Source organism: Monodon monoceros, unplaced genomic scaffold (assembly GCF_005190385.1).
Source record: "Monodon monoceros isolate NGI ecotype Baffin Bay Population unplaced genomic scaffold, NGI_Narwhal_1 Super_Scaffold_18, whole genome shotgun sequence".
Lineage (NCBI taxonomy): Eukaryota > Metazoa > Chordata > Mammalia > Artiodactyla > Monodontidae > Monodon > Monodon monoceros.
In genome coordinates, this window is record NW_021703774.1 from 49,346,873 (window position 1) to 49,366,091 (window position 19,219).

At 34.6% G+C, this 19,219-nt stretch overlaps 2 protein-coding genes across 7 annotated transcripts in view; one reads left to right on the forward strand and one right to left on the reverse strand.

Annotated features, from left to right (window-relative positions):
• The window catches only part of RALGPS2 (Ral GEF with PH domain and SH3 binding motif 2), a 162,588-nt gene that overhangs the window by 48,582 nt on the left and 94,787 nt on the right, over window positions 1–19,219 (reverse strand). The gene's annotated exons all lie outside the window — the stretch shown is intronic.
• ANGPTL1 (angiopoietin like 1) lies at window positions 750–18,388 on the forward strand. The gene is made up of 4 exons (XM_029228382.1): window positions 750–3,845; window positions 14,954–15,147; window positions 16,462–16,732; window positions 18,046–18,388. The coding sequence occupies exons 1-4, from the start codon at window positions 3,026–3,028 to the stop codon at window positions 18,231–18,233; spliced, it is 1,473 nt and encodes a 490-aa protein (XP_029084215.1). The 5' UTR covers window positions 750–3,025; the 3' UTR covers window positions 18,234–18,388.

The window sequence follows — 19,219 nt, forward strand, 5'->3', positions numbered from 1 at the left end:
GGTAGACAAGAATTCATCTTATGATTTAATTATGCAGGAACCCACGAAGAGCCAAGGCAGAACACACCAAAAGGAAGCTATTGCTATTTTAATTTAGATTTGTATTTTCACATTTTTGTTCTTCCATGATAACACGGATACAAAGTCACATTAGCAGACTTGCACTATATGCTCTTAGTTCTATAAAAATCTGTGTCTGATAGGAATACAAGATCTTCAGTCAGAATACTGTTCAGAAAAGTCTACATGTTTTGAGGTTTCATGATACTCTCTGAATTTTCCTTGTTTTGGTAGCTTATTTCATACTAGTTTATTTAGATAAAATAATTTTATGATCTAAGAGTTTCCATTCCATTCCTGAAGTGACTGAAATGAGTGCATCGGAACACTGGATACGTTAACTACGCAGGAGAAATGCTAGACGTTTACCCAGCAGGCTGATGGCTTCTATTTTACTGTCCGCCGTTTTAAAAATAAACCATATCTAAATTCTATGAATCTGCAAGTATAACAAGAAATATTTTATTGGTTTTTGGTACAGGTAACTCTAGTATAGTAACTAGAGTCCTTTTTAAATAAAATAGATGACACTCGGTCTAAGTTTTCTACTAATGTCAGAAGGCGAAGTATGAAAGCAAAAAACTAAAAGTACTCATCCAAGTGTACTTCTGGCTCTCAGTCAGCAAACAGAAAGCCTTTGACACAAACATGGAATATTACTATGCACCTATCTTATGTTAGGAAAAGAAAAAGAATTCTGTACATTCCATCCATTCTTTGCTTTATTTTCATCATCACCCTGTTTTGCAAACATTACTCATTTCATTTGAAAACACCGAAGTAAGGAGACATGGTTTTAGAAAGCAGTAGTCATCTTTATGACTCTAGTTGAAGAGTCCATATTTCATTGACACAACCTTTCATTTTAGGAGGCTTCATAATCAAGTTAGACAGGTAACTATCAACAAACAGAATACATATGGAGGGAAAGGAGTGACAGCAGAAAAGTCTGGGATATAAAAATGATCCACAAATACCTGTGCATAATTAAGTTAATGGGTCAATGTAAAGAGATACAAACCAGGAAAAGACTGTAAAAGACACGGAACACAAAGTTAAGACTCCTCTGCAGTTACTACATGACAAGGATAAAAATCACAGGTCTAGAAAGTTATGAGTAGAAGATCTGAATCCCAGTTGAGTGTTTTAGCTCCTCCAGGTTTATTTCTTTGCAAAATGGTAGATGTTTACTTCACAGTGCTGTTGTGAATGCAAACAGTTAACACGCGTTAAGCACTACAAAAATATAAGGGATTGTTACAGTGTTGGTGATAGAAAAAAAGGTTAGAATACGTTGCCATATGATGTAGTTGTTATTGAAAAACGTGAACCCTGGAGTCTTCTGCCTGAGTTCAAATTGTGATTCCATGTCTTAGAAGCTGTGAGGTACTTAACATCTGGATGCCAGTTTACTCATTTGAAGATGAGGATAATAATAATCTACCTCAGAGGGTTGTGGTGAGATGTAAATGATTTAATACGTGTAAAAGGCTGAAACAACGCCTGGCACTTAACACGCACCCAATAAAAATGAACTATTGTTATTGCTGCATTGCTATTTATTAATAGCAGGCATAAACAACTTGGGACCTGGCTCCCCAAAGCAAAAAACAAGTACCTGGGTGGAAAATGGGATAGAAAATTTCTTAGTATATCCACTGCCATCCTTCAGAAACAGCAGACAGGAATCAAGTTTATAAGAGAGAGAAGGTGGGCTATACTATAGCAGCTTGTTAATGAACCTGATGGGGTGACACATCTTACTCATTCTAACTGCTACTACTATTTAGGGAGGTAACTAAAGAAAAAGAAAGCAGCTTTGGTTCTTGGAACTACTCTTATGGTTTCCTTGAGTGTTTCTATAGAAATTGTACTATAAAAGGCAAGTAGGTATCTGCCACAGCAAAAATGGAACATTCCAAGCACACATTTTAGCGTATGCGCCACCGCTATAAACACTGACTGAGGAGCCAGGGAACCTGAATTCTAGACCTGGTTCTAATATTACCTATTTGTGTGGCCATGGCCTTGGCTTTCAACATACCCATGGGAGCAAAGAGGTCTTGTCTTGGATGAGATGAGATGGTCTTTAAGGTACTTTCCAACTCTAACGATCAGATTCAATGACAGATGAGTTTCTTTCCTTGGTAATCGTTATAAAAAATTATTAACATTTTACTAAAATGAAGTTCAGTAGAACTTCTGTTAGAAAAATGAACCTGCTGAATCATATATAAGCTTAGAGCGTATATATGATTACGATTTAGGAAACACAATTACCCACAATAATGACTGTGAGCGTGCTATCATTCTTAAACTTGTCATCAATCCCAAAAGGACATGTTACAAAAACAAACAAAAAATATGATGCTAAAACTTTCTGGTTTTAGATTTGTCTAAAAATATTTTTTTAATTTGATAGATAAAAAAGATACGTATTAGAGAGGGCCAATTTAATTGAAACCGCACAATATAAATAAAAAACACGGGCAACTTTCATACTAGTTAGAGAAGATGTTTTAATTAATGCCTTACCAACATTATGTACCATTTTCCAAGCCTTAAGATAGCAAGTGAACTTTTTAAAGGTAAGAAAAGTGTCTTATCAGGGTCTCAGAAGCCGCAAGAGCACCTAACAATATGCCTCAGCACACAGTGGGCACTCACCAAGATCTGCTCATTGAGCTGGGGAACAAAAAGCATTACAATAAGGTGGTAGTTGGAGAGCTCATCTCTGAAACCTAATTTTTAAACAAATAGGAAGGCGCTTAATACTGAATTTAAGAAATTAATAACTTTAATTCTGGCCCAATTTATTAACACCAATAGATATTCAGTTTTTCCCTTAGATACTTTTTGTATGTTACTGACTTTAAAAGTAGATTAATATCAATTCTTTTCTACTTTTTCCCTTCATCTTTTTTTTTTTTTTTTTTTTAAAGACGTCATACAACCTCATTTCAAAATGAAGGCTTTTACCTGGACCCTAAGTGTGCTATTCTTCCTACTAATGGGCATTGGACATTGCAGAGGACAGTTCAAAATAAAAAAAATAACCCAGAGGAGATACCCTCGTGCCACAGATGGTAAAGAGGAAGCAAAGAAGTGTTCGTACACGTTCCTGGTACCTGAACAAAAAATAACAGGGCCAATATGTGTCAATACCAAAGGGCAAGATGCAGGTACCATTAAAGACATGATCACCAGGATGGACCTTGAAAACCTGAAGGACGTGCTCTCCAGGCAGAAGCGGGAGATAGATGTCCTGCAATTGGTGGTGGATGTAGATGGAAACATTGTCAATGAGGTAAAGCTGCTGAGAAAAGAAAGCCGTAACATGAACTCTCGCGTTACTCAACTCTATATGCAACTATTACATGAGATTATCCGTAAGAGGGATAATTCACTCGAACTTTCCCAGTTGGAAAATAAAATCCTCAATGTCACCACAGAAATGTTGAAGATGGCAACAAGGTACAGGGAACTAGAGCTGAAATATGCTTCCTTGACTGATCTTGTCAATAACCAGTCTGTGATGATCACTTTGTTGGAAGAACAGTGCTTGAGGATATTTTCCCGACAAGACCCCCATGTGTCTCCTCCTCTCGTCCAGGTAGTGCCACAGCACATTCCTAACAGTTATCAGTATACTCCTGGTCTGCTGGGAGGCAATGAGATACAGAGGGATCCAGGTTACCCCAGAGATTTAATGCCACCACCTGATCTGGCAACTTCTCCCACCAAAAGCCCTTTCAAGATACCACCGGTTACGTTCATCAATGAAGGTGAGTTACCTCTTACTGTTAAAAATGGAAGTACAAGGTTAATATGTTTTATGGTTTATGAGACAATGCTCGTAATACATGCCTATTCTTCATTCTGGTGATGTAATTATACATGAACATTAAATTTTCTGTTTTTGTTTTCTATCAACCAAGAATTGATCTTAAATACATCTCTCAGCTCTAAGAGTTCATAGAAACAGTATATTTCGTGGAAGAAGTAGTCTTTCATCCAAATTCTTACAATCTAAATTACTAGCATTGAGACAGGGATGAGTCCACAATCCACTCCTAACCTCTATGCCCATCCTCTCGGACTCCAACTAGATCCTCACGACTGCTAAACAATCCTTTCATTTGCCTCTTGATGCTCTTCCCATCACCATCTTCCTCAAAAGGAACATGTGATACTTTGCTTTCACTCTCCTAAAGCCTAGAATTAACCCCCTCTTATCTCCACTCTCAGCACATGCACCACCTACAGCTGTGCTGAGATTAAGTCTACTCAGGCCTAGGTTCCTCGTGCTTTCCTATCGTGAAAACACCTGCACAAAACCCATGCCTTCTTGCCCTCAGTCTCAAGAGGAAAAGATATCCCTCCTATTTTCCAAAGCTAAAATCCTACCGTTGTACCTTGTAACCATGTAAGTATAAGTAAGTTTTCAATACACTAAAAAACCTGAGAATTGATCCTAATATCTCTACCTCTGTTTCTAATTTCATTCCTTCTTCCCTTCATTATCAGTCACTCATCAAGGTGCCCAGAATAGAAAGATGAAGAATTCGTCTTGGTTTCAGTCTAGTAATAAGCTCACTGCTAACTTTCTGAAAACATTTCTTTTACACCTACATCCAATTTCTCATAAGCCATTCTCCTGAATTCTTTACAGGTTGATTTGTTTTCTTGGAGTAAAGGGAAAAAACCCAAATGCCCAAAAGTAAAAAAAAAAAAAAAAAATTAATTACAGTTCATTCACTTACTTTCTGAAAAGGCAGGACAAAAAGCTGCGCACAGACTATGAAATAATTTTAAACAACAACAAAAACACAGAACAAAGACAAAGACTGGAAGTATGTACATCACAAAGTGGATGTGTCTTTCTGCAGCAGTGGACACCACTGACCATTCACATCTCTGCTTTCTTGGGCCTCCACATCATAATACTCTGACTCTTCCTACTTCTCTAGGTCCTTCAACTGGCACCTTTTCCCTTCTCCTATGGCTTAAAAAGGCTTTCTTGAAGATACTCTGTTTTAGGGGTCTATACTCCTTCAAGGCTACAAGTATCACCATTGCTCAGATGACTCCTGCATGGAGCGCTCCCTCTTGATTCTAACCAAAGCTAGATGTTTGCATCTGGTTATTCGACCATTACCTCACATGCTGCTGCTTCCTCTACTGAAATGCCTTCTTTCAGCTTATCTGTCAACCTGGCAGATTTCAAGGCTTAGCTAAAATAGTGTCTTAAATGTTATACCTACTCAGATTCAAACAAACGTATCTAGATGGCTCCTTCCCCAAACTGCTGACTATGCCTTGACTATGTTTTTTACATCATATTACACTGGAGCTATTTGTTTGCATGTCTGTCTCCCTGCTAGACTGAATGCTTCTGGAAGGAAGTGAACTGTCTTTTCATGTCTCTCTCTCCAACATCTAGCCAGGATTAGGTTTGGCATGCTGTACTCAGCACATTGTAAGCACTACAATAAATACTTGAAGAACGAATAAATAAATGAGTAACTAAACCCTAAAACAATCTTTTCCCTAAACTGGCATTCTCCTTTTAGAAATAAGTAAATTATTATTATAAAAGCAATAATTACCGAAGAAAATCTAGAAAACACTAACAAACTTTGTAAAAAGGTTTGCTGAATATCCAAATACTCAGAAATAAACTACAGTTAACACTTTGGTAATAACCTTCAGGTCTTTCTCACCCCTCCCGCCCCCATAAACATGGTAATCAATATTCTTGCAACTTTAAAAATTAACTTTGTTCTTCTTTTTTTCCTCTATGGTTATACTCTCAGGATATAAATTTCTGTAAGTAAAATTGACAGGTAAATGGATTTTGACTTCTCTAGTTTGGTGTATGTTACTACCCGTTTTGGAATTCGCTTGGCTCATCTTTGACACTTCCCTCCTGTCCCACACACGCAGTCAACTAAGTTCTATCCATGCTGCTTTTCAGTCTTTCACGGATGTGTCCCTTATTTCTATTCAGAGCCAGAACTCTAACTTAGATCCAAATTATCTATGGAAGCAGCTAGAGGATAGAGACATACTGGATTTCTAACTGGGTGACCGCGGCGGGGCTGGGGGCGGGTGGAAAGGGTTCCTCTGTGCCTTAGAATGTCTCTACTCTCTGTAACACAGACACAACACTTCTTATATTCACTGTTGAATTATCAGTTACCTTCACATGTACACACAGTACTTGTACACACATCTAAATAAAATGCCTTCCCTCTATAATGCAAGCTCCTTCCTGGTAGATGGATACTGTGTCATTTGCAGATGCTAAATAAATGCTGGTTGACTTGGTAACTACATTTTTACAGAGATTCTTAAAGTTGTCATTCCAAAGACCTTCATGAAAGTACTTTAACACATTCTATTGTACTGGAGTCATTCATTTTCTAGTGTTCTAACTAACAGGAACAACTGGCTAGTGTTCCATTAAATTAGGCAAATGATGATCATTATTAAGATTTCCAAAGGAATAACGTGTATGAAATGAGCACCTGGGTATAGAAAGAAAAAAAAATAATTTTTATATTCTTTTAAAATATGTCTTGTGTAAGCTTTTACTGTATACAATTTACCAGTAGTTTTTACATACAATTTATAAGTAAACATATCTGAAGTGTATGAAATTTTTTTTAACTGATGGGATGTACAATTATGTAAGTATGGAGGTGACTGCCATGGAGTATTTTCTGTGGGTACTGATCTTAACTGGAGGTATCACCAGTTCTAGAAGAAATGATTATTCACATATTCATACACTGACACACGAAAAATGCCTAAGCAAAATGAGACGCGTCAGTTCTAGGTTTTATTACACATTGAGCTGTAGTGCAAAAAAATCTAGTATTACACTTAAATCATGCTGAGGATTTAGCATATCAAAGGTCCCATTAAACAGACTTTTGCTTTAATGAAACAATGGTGTATACATCCCAAATAAACCAATCCTTAATGTAAAAATTAAGCACGCGCATAACTTTTTCTGTTATTCATTATTTATTTGTTGTTGTAAGTAAACATTAACTTTTTATTTTTTTCTATAAATGTTGGTCTCTGAAATTCAAGGACATAATTAGCTACAAGGGAAACTGCACAGAATTAAGGAAACTTGTTTTCTTTGTTATTGACCCTGGGTAAGTCACTTTGCCTGTGTTTTCTCGTTTGTACAATGAGAGAGTGCTGGTTGGACTGGAAGATCCTAACACCTCTTTCTAGTTCTAATATTCTGTGATTCTTATCAAATATAAACTACTACAAGCAACAATAAATAGACTTGCTATTTTTTCTTTACATATAACGTGCTAAAATCTTTGTTCATATTATTCTTATGTCAGACTGGAAAATATGTCTAAGCTGTTTGGGTACTTGCACAAAAAAGGGCAAAGATGGATGTCTATTGCTGTACTTACATATGCTTCTGGCACCAAGAAGTTCATATTACTGCACTCTACATGTAGGTACATGATCATTCTAAACTCTTTAAATGCATAATGTATATGCATTATTTAAAAAGTGTCCTTAGCCAGTCACAAAAAAGCCAAATACTGTACAATTCCACTTATACGAGGTACCTAGAGTAGTTAAATTTGTAGAGATAGAAAGTAGAAATGGTGGCTGCCAGGGGCTGGGGTGAGGGGAGGATGTGGAGTTGTTATTTGATGGGTACAGAGTTTTAGTTTTGCAAGATGACAAGAGTTATAGAGATTAACTGTACAATAATGAGAATGTACTAATGCCACTGAACTGTATACTTAAAAATGGTTAAGCTGGTAAATTTTATGTTATATATATCTTACCAGCATTTTTTTTTTTACATCTTTATTGGAGTATAATTGCTTTACAATGGTGTGTTAGTTTCTGCTTTATAACAAAGTGAATCAGTTATACATATACATATGTTCCCATATCTCTTCCCTCTTGAGTCTCCCTCACTCCCACCCTCCCTATCCCACCCCTCTAGGTGGTCACAAAGCTCGGAGCTTATCTCCCTGTGCTATGTGGCTGCTTCCCACTAGCTAGCTATTTTACGTTTGGTAGTATATATATGTCCATGCCACTCTCTCACTTCGTCCCAGCATACCCTTCTCCCCCTCCCCGTGTCCTCAAGCCCATTCCCTAGTAGGTCTGCATCTTTATTCCTGTCCTGCCCCTAGGTTCTTCAGAACCATTGTGGTTTTTTTTTTTGTTTTTTTTTAGATTCCATATATATGGGTTAGCATACGGTATTTGTTTTTCTCTTTCTGACTTACTTCACTCTGTATGACAGACTCTAGGTCCATCCACCTCACTACAAATAACTCAATTTCGTTTCTTTTTATTTATCAGCATTTTTTAAAAAGGTGTTTTAATGACAATTTTATATTTTCGTTTAAAATGGTTATAAGAAAAATGCACCTCAAGAGAACAAGCTTACTATGAACTTATGCCAAATAACAGAATACTTTTGTTGGTTTACAATAAATAATCTCCAGAGACATTACTTTCCCTCTACCTAAAAAACAAAATGTTTGAGAATGTAACTATACACTTGGCAAACTGCCATCAAAAAATTCTTAACTGTTAATGCTATTCATTGGCTACATTCTGGGTTAGTCTTTCATAAAAGAAAACATTTTCCTTTTACAAATGGTGTATTTATAAAAATACGTTCATTCCTTGTAGGTGAATGAAGCTGAGAAAGTTCCTTCATAGTATGTTAGAGAATAGATCTGAATACCAGGAAACTTGGATTCTGGCCAGGCTTTTCCTAGGCCCAGTTGCTTCTTTTGTAAAAGAGTTTGTTGTGATGATTAAATGAGGTGATGCATGTGAAAATGCTTTGTGTACAGTCTGAATATCATTATCACATTTTTTTGAGTGCACTTTCCAATATATGCCTTGCTACGTATGGGAATATAAAAGGTAAGCTTAAAAAGTTAAATTTGAAAAACAGTCATTAGAAACTAAAAAAAATGCTTTTTAGTGGGTAATAAGCTAATTTTCAATTATTTATAATGTTTCCTATTAGTAAATTTTAAAAATGCAATTGGTTTCAGTGGCATATTTATATTAGCACTTAAACTAAGAGAAACTAAAGAAGACTGGTTAAGCAAAGTGGCTGAAATATGATTCCATGAACCAGTTATAAAAAATAATCGGTATATTCTTAAGCAACTTCAATATAAAAGCTCAGGTTGCTAACTGCATTTTAAACTTATACATTAATAAAGTAATTCATATTATTACAAGAAAGAATCTATTATCACTTTAGAAAGTATTTGCCTCAAATTTCCCATTCCAGAAATGCTGTTGAATATACTTACCTTATGCTTAACTCACAACCCAATTAAAAAGTTTACCTCTTAAAAGATTTTACTTGCTGACCAATTATTTGGAAGCTCTAAATTGGTTATGTCTTTTGTCCTATTTCTCCTATCACAAAGAGCACAGGATTGGGACAAAGTAAGAAAATTAATGAGGAATTCAGCAACAAAAAGAAAACGATTTTCCTTTTAAGTAATTAAACAGTTTCTTTATAGAAAGAGAATAGGTAGGTTAAATAAAGATGGTTCCCAGTAAAGGTGCTATTCAAAGTATGAAACCTCTTGTCTTTTGTAGCCCACTGCTCTGTTCAAAATCCGGGTTCTTAATGAAAAAATACATGTTGGAAAATATGTGGCATGACTGGTCAATATTTTTCTTTCTATGATGAATCAGACCTGTTAACTGGAGTTTGTTAGTCTTATACAAATTTTAATCATCAAAGAAACTGAGGAAGAAAGAGACTGGTCCTTCAAATTCAATGTACAGAATTCCATTTTCCCGCTTTGAGAAGAATGCAATTGTGTCATAGAAGATGACTATTTCAAGATTACTCAATGCAAGTCACAGATGTAGAAAACAAACTTATGGGTACCAGGGGGAAAGGCGGGGTGGGTAGGGATAAACTGGGAGATTGGGACTGACATATACACACTACTATAAATAAAATATTATAGATAACTAGTAAGAACCTACTGTATGGCACAGGGAACTCTACTCAGTACTCTGTAATGACCTACATGGGAAAAGAATCTAAAAAAGAGTGGATATATGTATAACTGATTCACTTTGCTGTACACCTGAAACTGACACAACACTGTAAATCAACTATACTCCAATAAAATTTAAAAAAAAAATTACTCAATGCAAACAAAAGGTTAATAAAATTCCTATTTTGAAAGAAAGGTACTTCCAGTCTATACCCTTTGAACCATTAATAACAAATTCCTGAATCATATATAAATATCATAGATAAATCAATCAATTAATTTATTTCTGATAATATAAACCAGCAAGTTAAAACTGGCTTCTCAAAAATAAAGCTGCTACTTTTTTACTAGTCATTTTAAGAATTCCTGTTAAGCATTTTGTATGGTACAGAGAAAGCAGTAAAATATTTAATGTAAGAATGATCTATAACCTAATTCTACAGCAGAAAATGAATAAGATATGCAAGTTAATAATGAGAAAATATTTATGCCAAGACCAACAGTATACACTGGGCTAAGAGACAGGTTAATGGTTTACTTATAAAAATAAACAAATACTAAATTTTGATATTTACTATCTTTACTGACGAGAAAAAAAACAGCTATGAGCACTGCTAATTTTATCCATATGTCTTGGAAAAGAATTTCAACCACATTTTCCTAAGCCTTTATATCAACCAAGTCTAACAGGCATCCAAACTGTAAACATGAAGCCCGCTACGAAAAAGTGGGTTGAAAGTTAAAGTTGAAGATAATTTTAAATTTGCATAAATGGAAGTCTTATCAAATCAAAGCTGGATCTAGAAAACCCAGAACTCCCCAGTTTGCTTAAACATCCGAGGGCTTATTAAATAGCAGGAAAGGAACAAATGACATTTTACAAATATTCTGTCAAGATTCAAAACCTTGATGTTTCTAAATATTTTAACAGCAATTCAAATAATCTAATGAAAGTCCAACTTGTGAATATATAGTTAAACATAAAATGTAAACTGTCAAAACTATACTCAAATGAGTGCAGAGCAAACATTTACAAAGATGACATTCATAGAATAAGCAAATTTCTGAAATAAGAGAGATATCTGTATGTATTGCAACAAAACCACTTCATGTGTGCCTTAACTACAATACTAATAGGTTTTAAAATAAGAGCAATGCTCCTCAGATATCCTTGACTATTGTGAAAGTGACAATTTAGAAAAAAAATCTGGTTAACGTGGTAAACAACTATGATGACTGCATTCTTAGCCTGAAGAAATCAATTTCAACCGTACAGCCAACCTCAAGAGCTCTAAGTACCACCCTCCAACCACTGACATTTCAGACATGCAAAATTTGTAACTCCGCTGGAACATCAAGCTCTCTTCTGTCTCCACGCCTCAGCGCATTTCACCCATGTGTGGCCTTGATCAGACCCTCTACCCCTAATGGCCAAACTCCTACTCAATCTTCACAACTCAGCTCAGATGGAGCCGACTCCAGCTCTTCCCCACAAATCTAGGTTAGCTAATTCTTAGCCAGTGTTCCCGGGTGCCCTGCTGACTCAATCAGAGTACTCAGCAAGCTGTAGTGGAGTTCGCTCCCCCCACTTCCCACTGGACTCTATGGTTGTTTCCTTATCCCTGGAGCCTAAAGATTTCTAGGCTATCATAGATGCAGAAAAGACATTTCTGGGAAAAATAATGCAGAGCTGAGGAAACCACTGTGGCTGCCAGGAATCATTTAGTTCAACAAATATTTGAGCACCTAAGTGGGTTAACCTGTGGATACACAACCAAAAATTACAGTTCTTGCTCGTGAGTAAACAAATAAACACGTTACCATGCATTACACAAAATAATTTAAGATTGGACCTGGAAATCATACTTCATTTAAACTTCTCTACCCTTCTCTGACTTGACTACAATGCGTGTTTCTGTAACGTGAAGTAGCTCATACGTGACTGATAAAAAAGGAGAATAATATCAGCAAAACAAAGTGGTCATATTGATTCATATGGAATTTTCCCCAAGCATATTAATGTTCTGTGCCACAAGTAACTGCAGCTGAACACAAAGTATGCTAACAGCTAACATCAGCTGCTATTTTTAGTGCACAGTTTTGCAGAACACGAGAATTTCAGGAATACGTTATTTTTCTGCAATAGAAATGACTGTATATTCATCTTTGAATAGTCGCATTAAATTTATGAATTAAATACACATTTATTACACAAGCTCCTTAAATTACGCAGTAAGTGTCAAGGTCAGCAACGAAGAAGAAAAGGGAACAAAATTACTGAAGGTGACTACTTTGTAAAGCATTGTGTTAAAGGCTCTGAATACTCTGTAATTTAAATTCAATAACTGAGAAGCTAGATAGCATAAAAATAATTCACACTGAATTTAAATGGAATGTGATCTAATTTATGGCCAGTCTGAAAAGGGCAAACATTATTTTTAGAATAGTCCTCCCTAGCTTAAGAAACTATTTACGAGCTTTCACAAACTAACAAATATCCTCATGACTATAAAAGCATAAATTCTGAACAAAACTTTAGCAAATCAAAACAATCTTATACATAAAAATGATAACATGACAAAGTTGAGGTTATCCCAGGAATAAAAGGTTGGTTTGACATTAAAAATACAATCCACAGAATTTATCATATTAACAAAAGAAAAACCATATCATCATGTCAGTAGATAAATAAAAAGCCTTTGACAAAATCCTAAATCCATTCATGGTAAGAACTCTCAACAAACTAGGAAATAGAAGGAACAAGAATTTTTAAAGTAGTTATTACGGCTTAAAGGAAACTATGTTCATAATAAATGCAAGACTGGAATCTCAGAAGAGAAATAAAAACAGTAAAAAAATAATCAAATTGAAACTCTATAACTAAGACATTTAATACCTAACATAAATATAACCCAAGAAAGATAGCATTACATATTTCCAGTTTCCGCAAATTTTTAATAGTAATCTGTAGTGCTTACAAGTCACTGTATTATAATTTTTAAAAACCTGAAACATAATAAAAACATGGACTAGAGAATTGATCATCTCTGATTTTTGTGTGTGGTTTTCAATTTCCTTGTTATTTAAAATGTGAAGGCAACTTAGTTGATTCATTTGCTTAACAAAAATGTATTGACCATCTACTTAATAGTTAAAACAGTGATGACATGAAGTCAGAAGAAAAACAAAAACAGTCTCCATCTTCAAGGAGTAATCTAGAGGGAAGAGTTTATAGTCTCTAAGAATCCCTTCTAATGACGTAACTGTGGAACTGTTTATTTAATGAGATTATTTCTATCCCAATAAGGCCCCATAAGGGACCCTGTATATACTTGGCACAGTATAGATAACACATTCCTCAAAATTTCAACAATCCTATCATCATTACAGTACAGACTTTCTTGGATGAATTTTACTTGACTAAACTCTCTTACTTTCACACATTTTCTAAAAATTCTACATGTCAGAATTTAAAAATTTTTAGTAAAATATAAAATTTGACAACTGAAATTTCTATACTTTTTTGGTTGTTCTAATAGATCTTTAGGGTAATTCTTATTTCTGAACCACTTCATATCTTGACATACTTACGAAAAAAAATCAAAGCATCAAAACACTGGAGAAGGGTGAAACTAAATAATGTTCAGTAAAACTAGAAGCTATCTTTCTTTAGATCAAAAATATGGAAATCACAAGTTCAAGAGTCAAGACACTCTACAAATGATTTTACAAAATGTTTTGTCATTTTTAAATTTATGAAAAACTTATCAGTGGATTAAAAAATAGGGAGTGAATTCATAAAACTGTGAGATAACATGGGGACAACTGTAGCACAGCAGTTCAGAGCATCGATGCTGGGATTAGAAAAAAGTGGGTGTAAGCCTATGGTTTAAAGACTAGTTAGTTAACTGTTTCATCTATAGAACATCTGTAAACTATCAGAAAGTCATTGTGTAGATTAAATAAGAAAATTACTATCAGTCATATAAATTGATACAACACTTTAGAAAGGCATTTTGCCAACATTCCTGAAGTGTATTCTTATGAACTGTTGTATGAGGGAAAACGTTAAAAGATTCCAAAAGTTTGGGAAACTGGTTTACTTCAGGGCTTCTCAGTCTTTAATATGTGAATGTATATTGTGTTTCCGAAAGGGTAACATAATATTTAGCAGTCTAAAACTTATTTGACTGTGGTATGCCATTTTCACTGAGCATCTCAAGGGACTAGTGTGTTCCACTGAAATCAAATTTTGGAAACTAAAAATTGGGCACTATGAAGAACTGTAAAGCTGTTTGTACCATTTTGATCCAGTAGATCAATCCTGCAACATTTTTATAAGTATGAAAAAATGAAGCCAATAAGAAGACACTTTGTACAGTGTTATTTATAATAGCAAAAATCAGATAAAACCTCAGTGTCCAATGGCAGTGGAATAAACATGATATATCAACATCAAAGATTGCATATTACAGCTACCGTAGGTGATAGAATGGAGACTGTAGTCCAATGGAAACGTTTGTTAAAATAAAAAGACAGAATCCAATTTTCTATGTGTGTTAGAATTATAACAATACAAAAATGTATGTATCTGGACAAAGACTTGCAAGAACAGTGGAAGATAAAACAAGTTAATGTTCCAGATAGTGGGACTAGGGTAATTCTTTTATTTAGCTTTTTTTAAAATATAAATTTAGTTTCTTTAACTTGTATTGTGTACACAATACATAAAAAGTGGTATCTGTAAAGAAAGATACAAAGGTAAGTAAGACTCTTGACTAAAAACTACTTTAATATGGCTCTTTTCCTATTAAGTTTCCTGGCAATCAAAGATATTCTGATTACAGGACCATTCAAAGACTGTCAGCATGCAAAAGAAGCTGGACATTCAGTCAGTGGGATTTATATGATCAAACCTGAAAACAGCAATGGACCAATGCAGTTATGGTGTGAGAACAGTTTGGATCCTGGGGGTTGGACTGTTATTCAGAAAAGAACAGACGGCTCTGTCAACTTCTTCAGAAATTGGGAAAATTATAAGGTAAATCAGTGTTTCAGACGTGGGGGAGAGGTAAGAACAAAGCAGCTCTTGCAATAATAGTCATTATATGCAATAAATAAGATACACAGTTAAAAAAAAACTATCCATCTGTTTTTCATTATCTGCATTTGTCAGAAAGACAATTCTCATCTCTGGTTTTAAAGTCAAAATTAAAACGCAGAAAGGAAACTGAAGATGTACTTTAAAATGTTTCCTTTCAGTCTGAATGACTTACATATGTATTTAATTCTTTGCAAAGACTGATCCTAATTTCATTTTCTAAGAAGACAACTGCTTTTTTAATCATGACCACATTTGTGCCCATTATCAAGTATATTTAATCAGAGATAAACAGTCCTAGAAAAACCGTCACGTGCTGGAGGTCCTATGCTTTATATTTACTTACTTACTTATTTATTTAAAAGATTTTTTTGATGTGGACCATTTTTAAAGTCTTTATTGAATTTGTTACAACATTGCTTCTGTTTTATGTTTTGGTTTTTTGGCGGCAAGGCATGTGGGATCTAAGCTACCCCACCAGGGATTTGAACCCGCACCCCCTGCATTGGAAGGGGAAATCTTAATCACTGGACCGCCAGGGAAGTCCTCTACTTTAACAAGGGGAAAAAATCCTGCAACACAACCCCCCTGAAAATACATTTAACGTTAAGATCAGGTTTACCAAACTTATATTCTGCTGCATACCTGCAATGGCAAATGCTTACTGAAATAGGATAGTTAATTGATTTATTATGTTTTTCAAATATTAACCTACAATCTTTCAAAGAAGGAGCTTTGAAGATTACTGTTTTATCTTCTTACATTTACTAATTTTATTTCTAATAGAGTCAAAGAAGATAATTTGTTCTAGAACAGATACTATCATTTTTATTGAATATCATAAAAATGTTAGATGTCCTATTTGTTTGACTATGGTGGGGACAATATCTATATACAAAAAATTGTTTCTTTTTATGAGTATGAGAGAAATCAGGAACCCTTTTTAAGGGCCTGGGTAGTTTACTTAGTTAATGTTTTTAGTCGCTATGAATAATTTTAGTCCCTTCTGCCTTTGTCTTATTTGTGAAGTTTGGAGGTAGTTGTGCAAATAAATGCTGACAAATTAAGAGAAAGCAAAACAAAACAAAGTGATTATATGGGACTTCAGTAGAACAGGTGATCTACAAAAGTGGAAGGTCACATTACCACTTAAATTGTCAATAGTTTTATGCTATCAAATGTTTAAAACTTATCTATAGAGAGTTTACTATCTCTATACTTATTCATGTAAGCATGCTCTCTGTTTATTAACAGAAAGGATTTGGAAACATAGATGGAGAATATTGGCTTGGACTGCAAAATATCTATATGCTTAGCAATCAAGATAATTATAAGTTGTTGATTGAATTAGAAGACTGGAGTGATAAAAAAGTCTATGCAGAATATAGCAGCTTTCGCCTGGAACCTGAAAGTGAATTCTATAGACTGCGCCTGGGAACTTACCAGGGGAATGCTGGGGATTCTATGATGTGGCATAATGGTAAACAGTTCACCACACTGGACAGAGATAAAGATATGTATGCAGGTGAGTAAGAAAAAACTGATGTGTATTCTCTGTAGAATCACCACTTTCTACGCATTAAATAGAACCCTGTTATTAAAGTATTGCCACTAAAGTCTTTTCAGAAAGGTCGTTTTGGACTCAAAGAGAATACAACCTGCTGAAAGGAACAGCTTTTAGGAGCTCTTCTCTAAGGCAATCCCAAAGTGTGAACTCTGTGAACAAGGTTCTGTTGTTCTAACTTGATGGGGTGGGGATGGAAAACAAAACATACTCATCTGGAAATAAAACTTCCAACTGCCTAAAATTGCTAACAAATCCCACTGGACCCCTACCATGTGCCAGACACTGTTGTAGGTGCTGAAGAATACAGCAGTGAACAAAGTTCCTGCCCTTTTGGAACTTACTTTCTAGAAGGAGACAAGATGATTTGTTAGGTGGTGACAAGTACTTTAGGAAAAGTAAAACCGAATAAGGGAACAGGGGGTGGGTGCCATTTTATGTGGGTTGGCCAAGAAAGGTAACATTTGAATGTTACCTGAAGGGAGTGAAGGAAACAAGCCATTTGGGTACATTGGGTAAAGGCACTTCTTGGTAAAGGGGACTAGCAAGACGACTGCAGCATGTGGTACAGGAATAGCAAAAAAGCTTTATTCAGAGGGGAAATAGTCTCTTTAGAAAGACTCATTTAGGCCATCACATAATTTTTAATTTAATTTTCACATACTTTTGCCTTTTTAACCTAGGTTTCTGGCTCTGATAAAGACATACCCCTGAAAGTTGATTTATTTTTACATTCAGCTGTGTCTTGGCAAGCAGCGCATAGGTCTCTATTTCACACCAGCAAAAGAGGAAAAAAGGAAAACAAATATGATCATAATACATGCCTTATTTATAGAAATTCATTTGATTGCTAATAGTACTATTTCATATTATTTTGCTATTTTGAAAATCAATTTTCCCCAAACTTTACTTTGTTTAGCAACTCCATATCCTTCCCTCCCGATCTCTCCAATCTCTCGCTCTTGCACACAAAAACTACTTGCATTTTATTTACCCTGCTAGCCAGAAAATTAAATCACTTAACAACAACAACAAAAAAGCAGGTACTAAGCAAAGGGCAAAATAAAAACGGCAATTCAAGTGATCTTTCAAGTGGGTGATACTTAAGCAACAGTAACAGAATAAATGAAGAAACAACACTATGAAGATAAAGGTAACTGAAATCAGTAAGAAAAGCTCACATTGTTCTAAAAGTAGAATAAGTATTTGATGGTTCACAGAGTACCACACTTAGAAGAAACTTTTACTCTGATGTCTATATTTTTTCCTCAAAGGAAACTGCGCCCACTTTCATAAAGGAGGATGGTGGTACAATGCCTGTGCACACTCTAACCTAAATGGAGTATGGTACAGAGGAGGCCATTACAGAAGCAAGTACCAAGATGGAATATTTTGGGCTGAATACCGAGGTGGCTCATACTCCTTGAGAGCAGCTCAGATGATGATCAAGCCTATTGACTGAATGAAGGGAGACAGTCTCCAATTTAAATGACATAGAACTCTATTTTTCAGTTCCTATTAATGTAAATGTTACATGTATATTATTTTGCACAATTCATTTCTACAGATATAGTTTTTTAAATGAATTTTACTGCAACTATAAAGGGAGATTTATGAATGTAGTCTCATCTTCCCTTAATATACTGCAGATTATTTGTATCTATAATCCAAGTTATTTTAAAAATATTATTGACTAATTACAGGCAAAGTTTGTTCTCTAAAATGTAAATATTTGCCACAATGTAAAACAAATTTTAGCTTTATTTTAAATCAAAATTCAATCATGTTCAAGATCCTTATCAATTTATTTAAAAACTTTATGAAAATGCTGTAACTTCCAATGGAAAAATAATTTTAAGATTTCAGCAAAATAATACATTTTATTTATAAAAATATAGACAGGAAATTAGAAGAAAACTCTAGTTTTGCCAACATTCTACATTGAATAAAAGTTACTTCAAAGTGAATTTGTGCCTTTCACATGAAATGATTAAATATGAATTCTTGACAATATAGTTTATGTCAATTTCCCAAAAGAATTAAGAAACCCACAGTATTAAAATACATATCTTTAAAAACAAAAAAATAACGTATGCCGTATTTAAATGGTCAATTTATAAAAACAGAAATATACAAATGAATTTTTCAATATTATCTTCATATGATTTGCTGAACATCAAAATCTCCTGAAATCTATTTTATGTTGTTATATCAGTAAAGTGTTGATATTACAAAAGTGCAGAATATTTAGTGAGCCAATGGTTTAAAGAACTGAATTATAACTCTAAGTTTATTTACTAATGCTTTTCCATCCCTAATTTACTGATCTTTACTATTTAGAAAAAACTTGTCTGCTAGTCAAGTCAGAAAGCTTGGACAGCTTTACAAGCATGACTGCATACTTACGGGTGAGACTAAAACAACTTCAAGAAACTGTTAGATATTTTT

Bases quoted from the DNA above. Each gene is read 5' to 3' on its own strand.
- ANGPTL1 (XM_029228382.1), top strand. From the start codon at position 3,026: ATGAAGGCTTTTACCTGGACCCTAAGTGTGCTATTCTTCCTACTAATG. The intron at 15,148-16,461 runs GTAAATCAGTGT...GTTTATTAACAG, and splicing joins GAAATTGGGAAAATTATAAG to AAAGGATTTGGAAACATAGA. The intron at 16,733-18,045 runs GTGAGTAAGAAA...TTTTCCTCAAAG, and splicing joins AGATAAAGATATGTATGCAG to GAAACTGCGCCCACTTTCAT.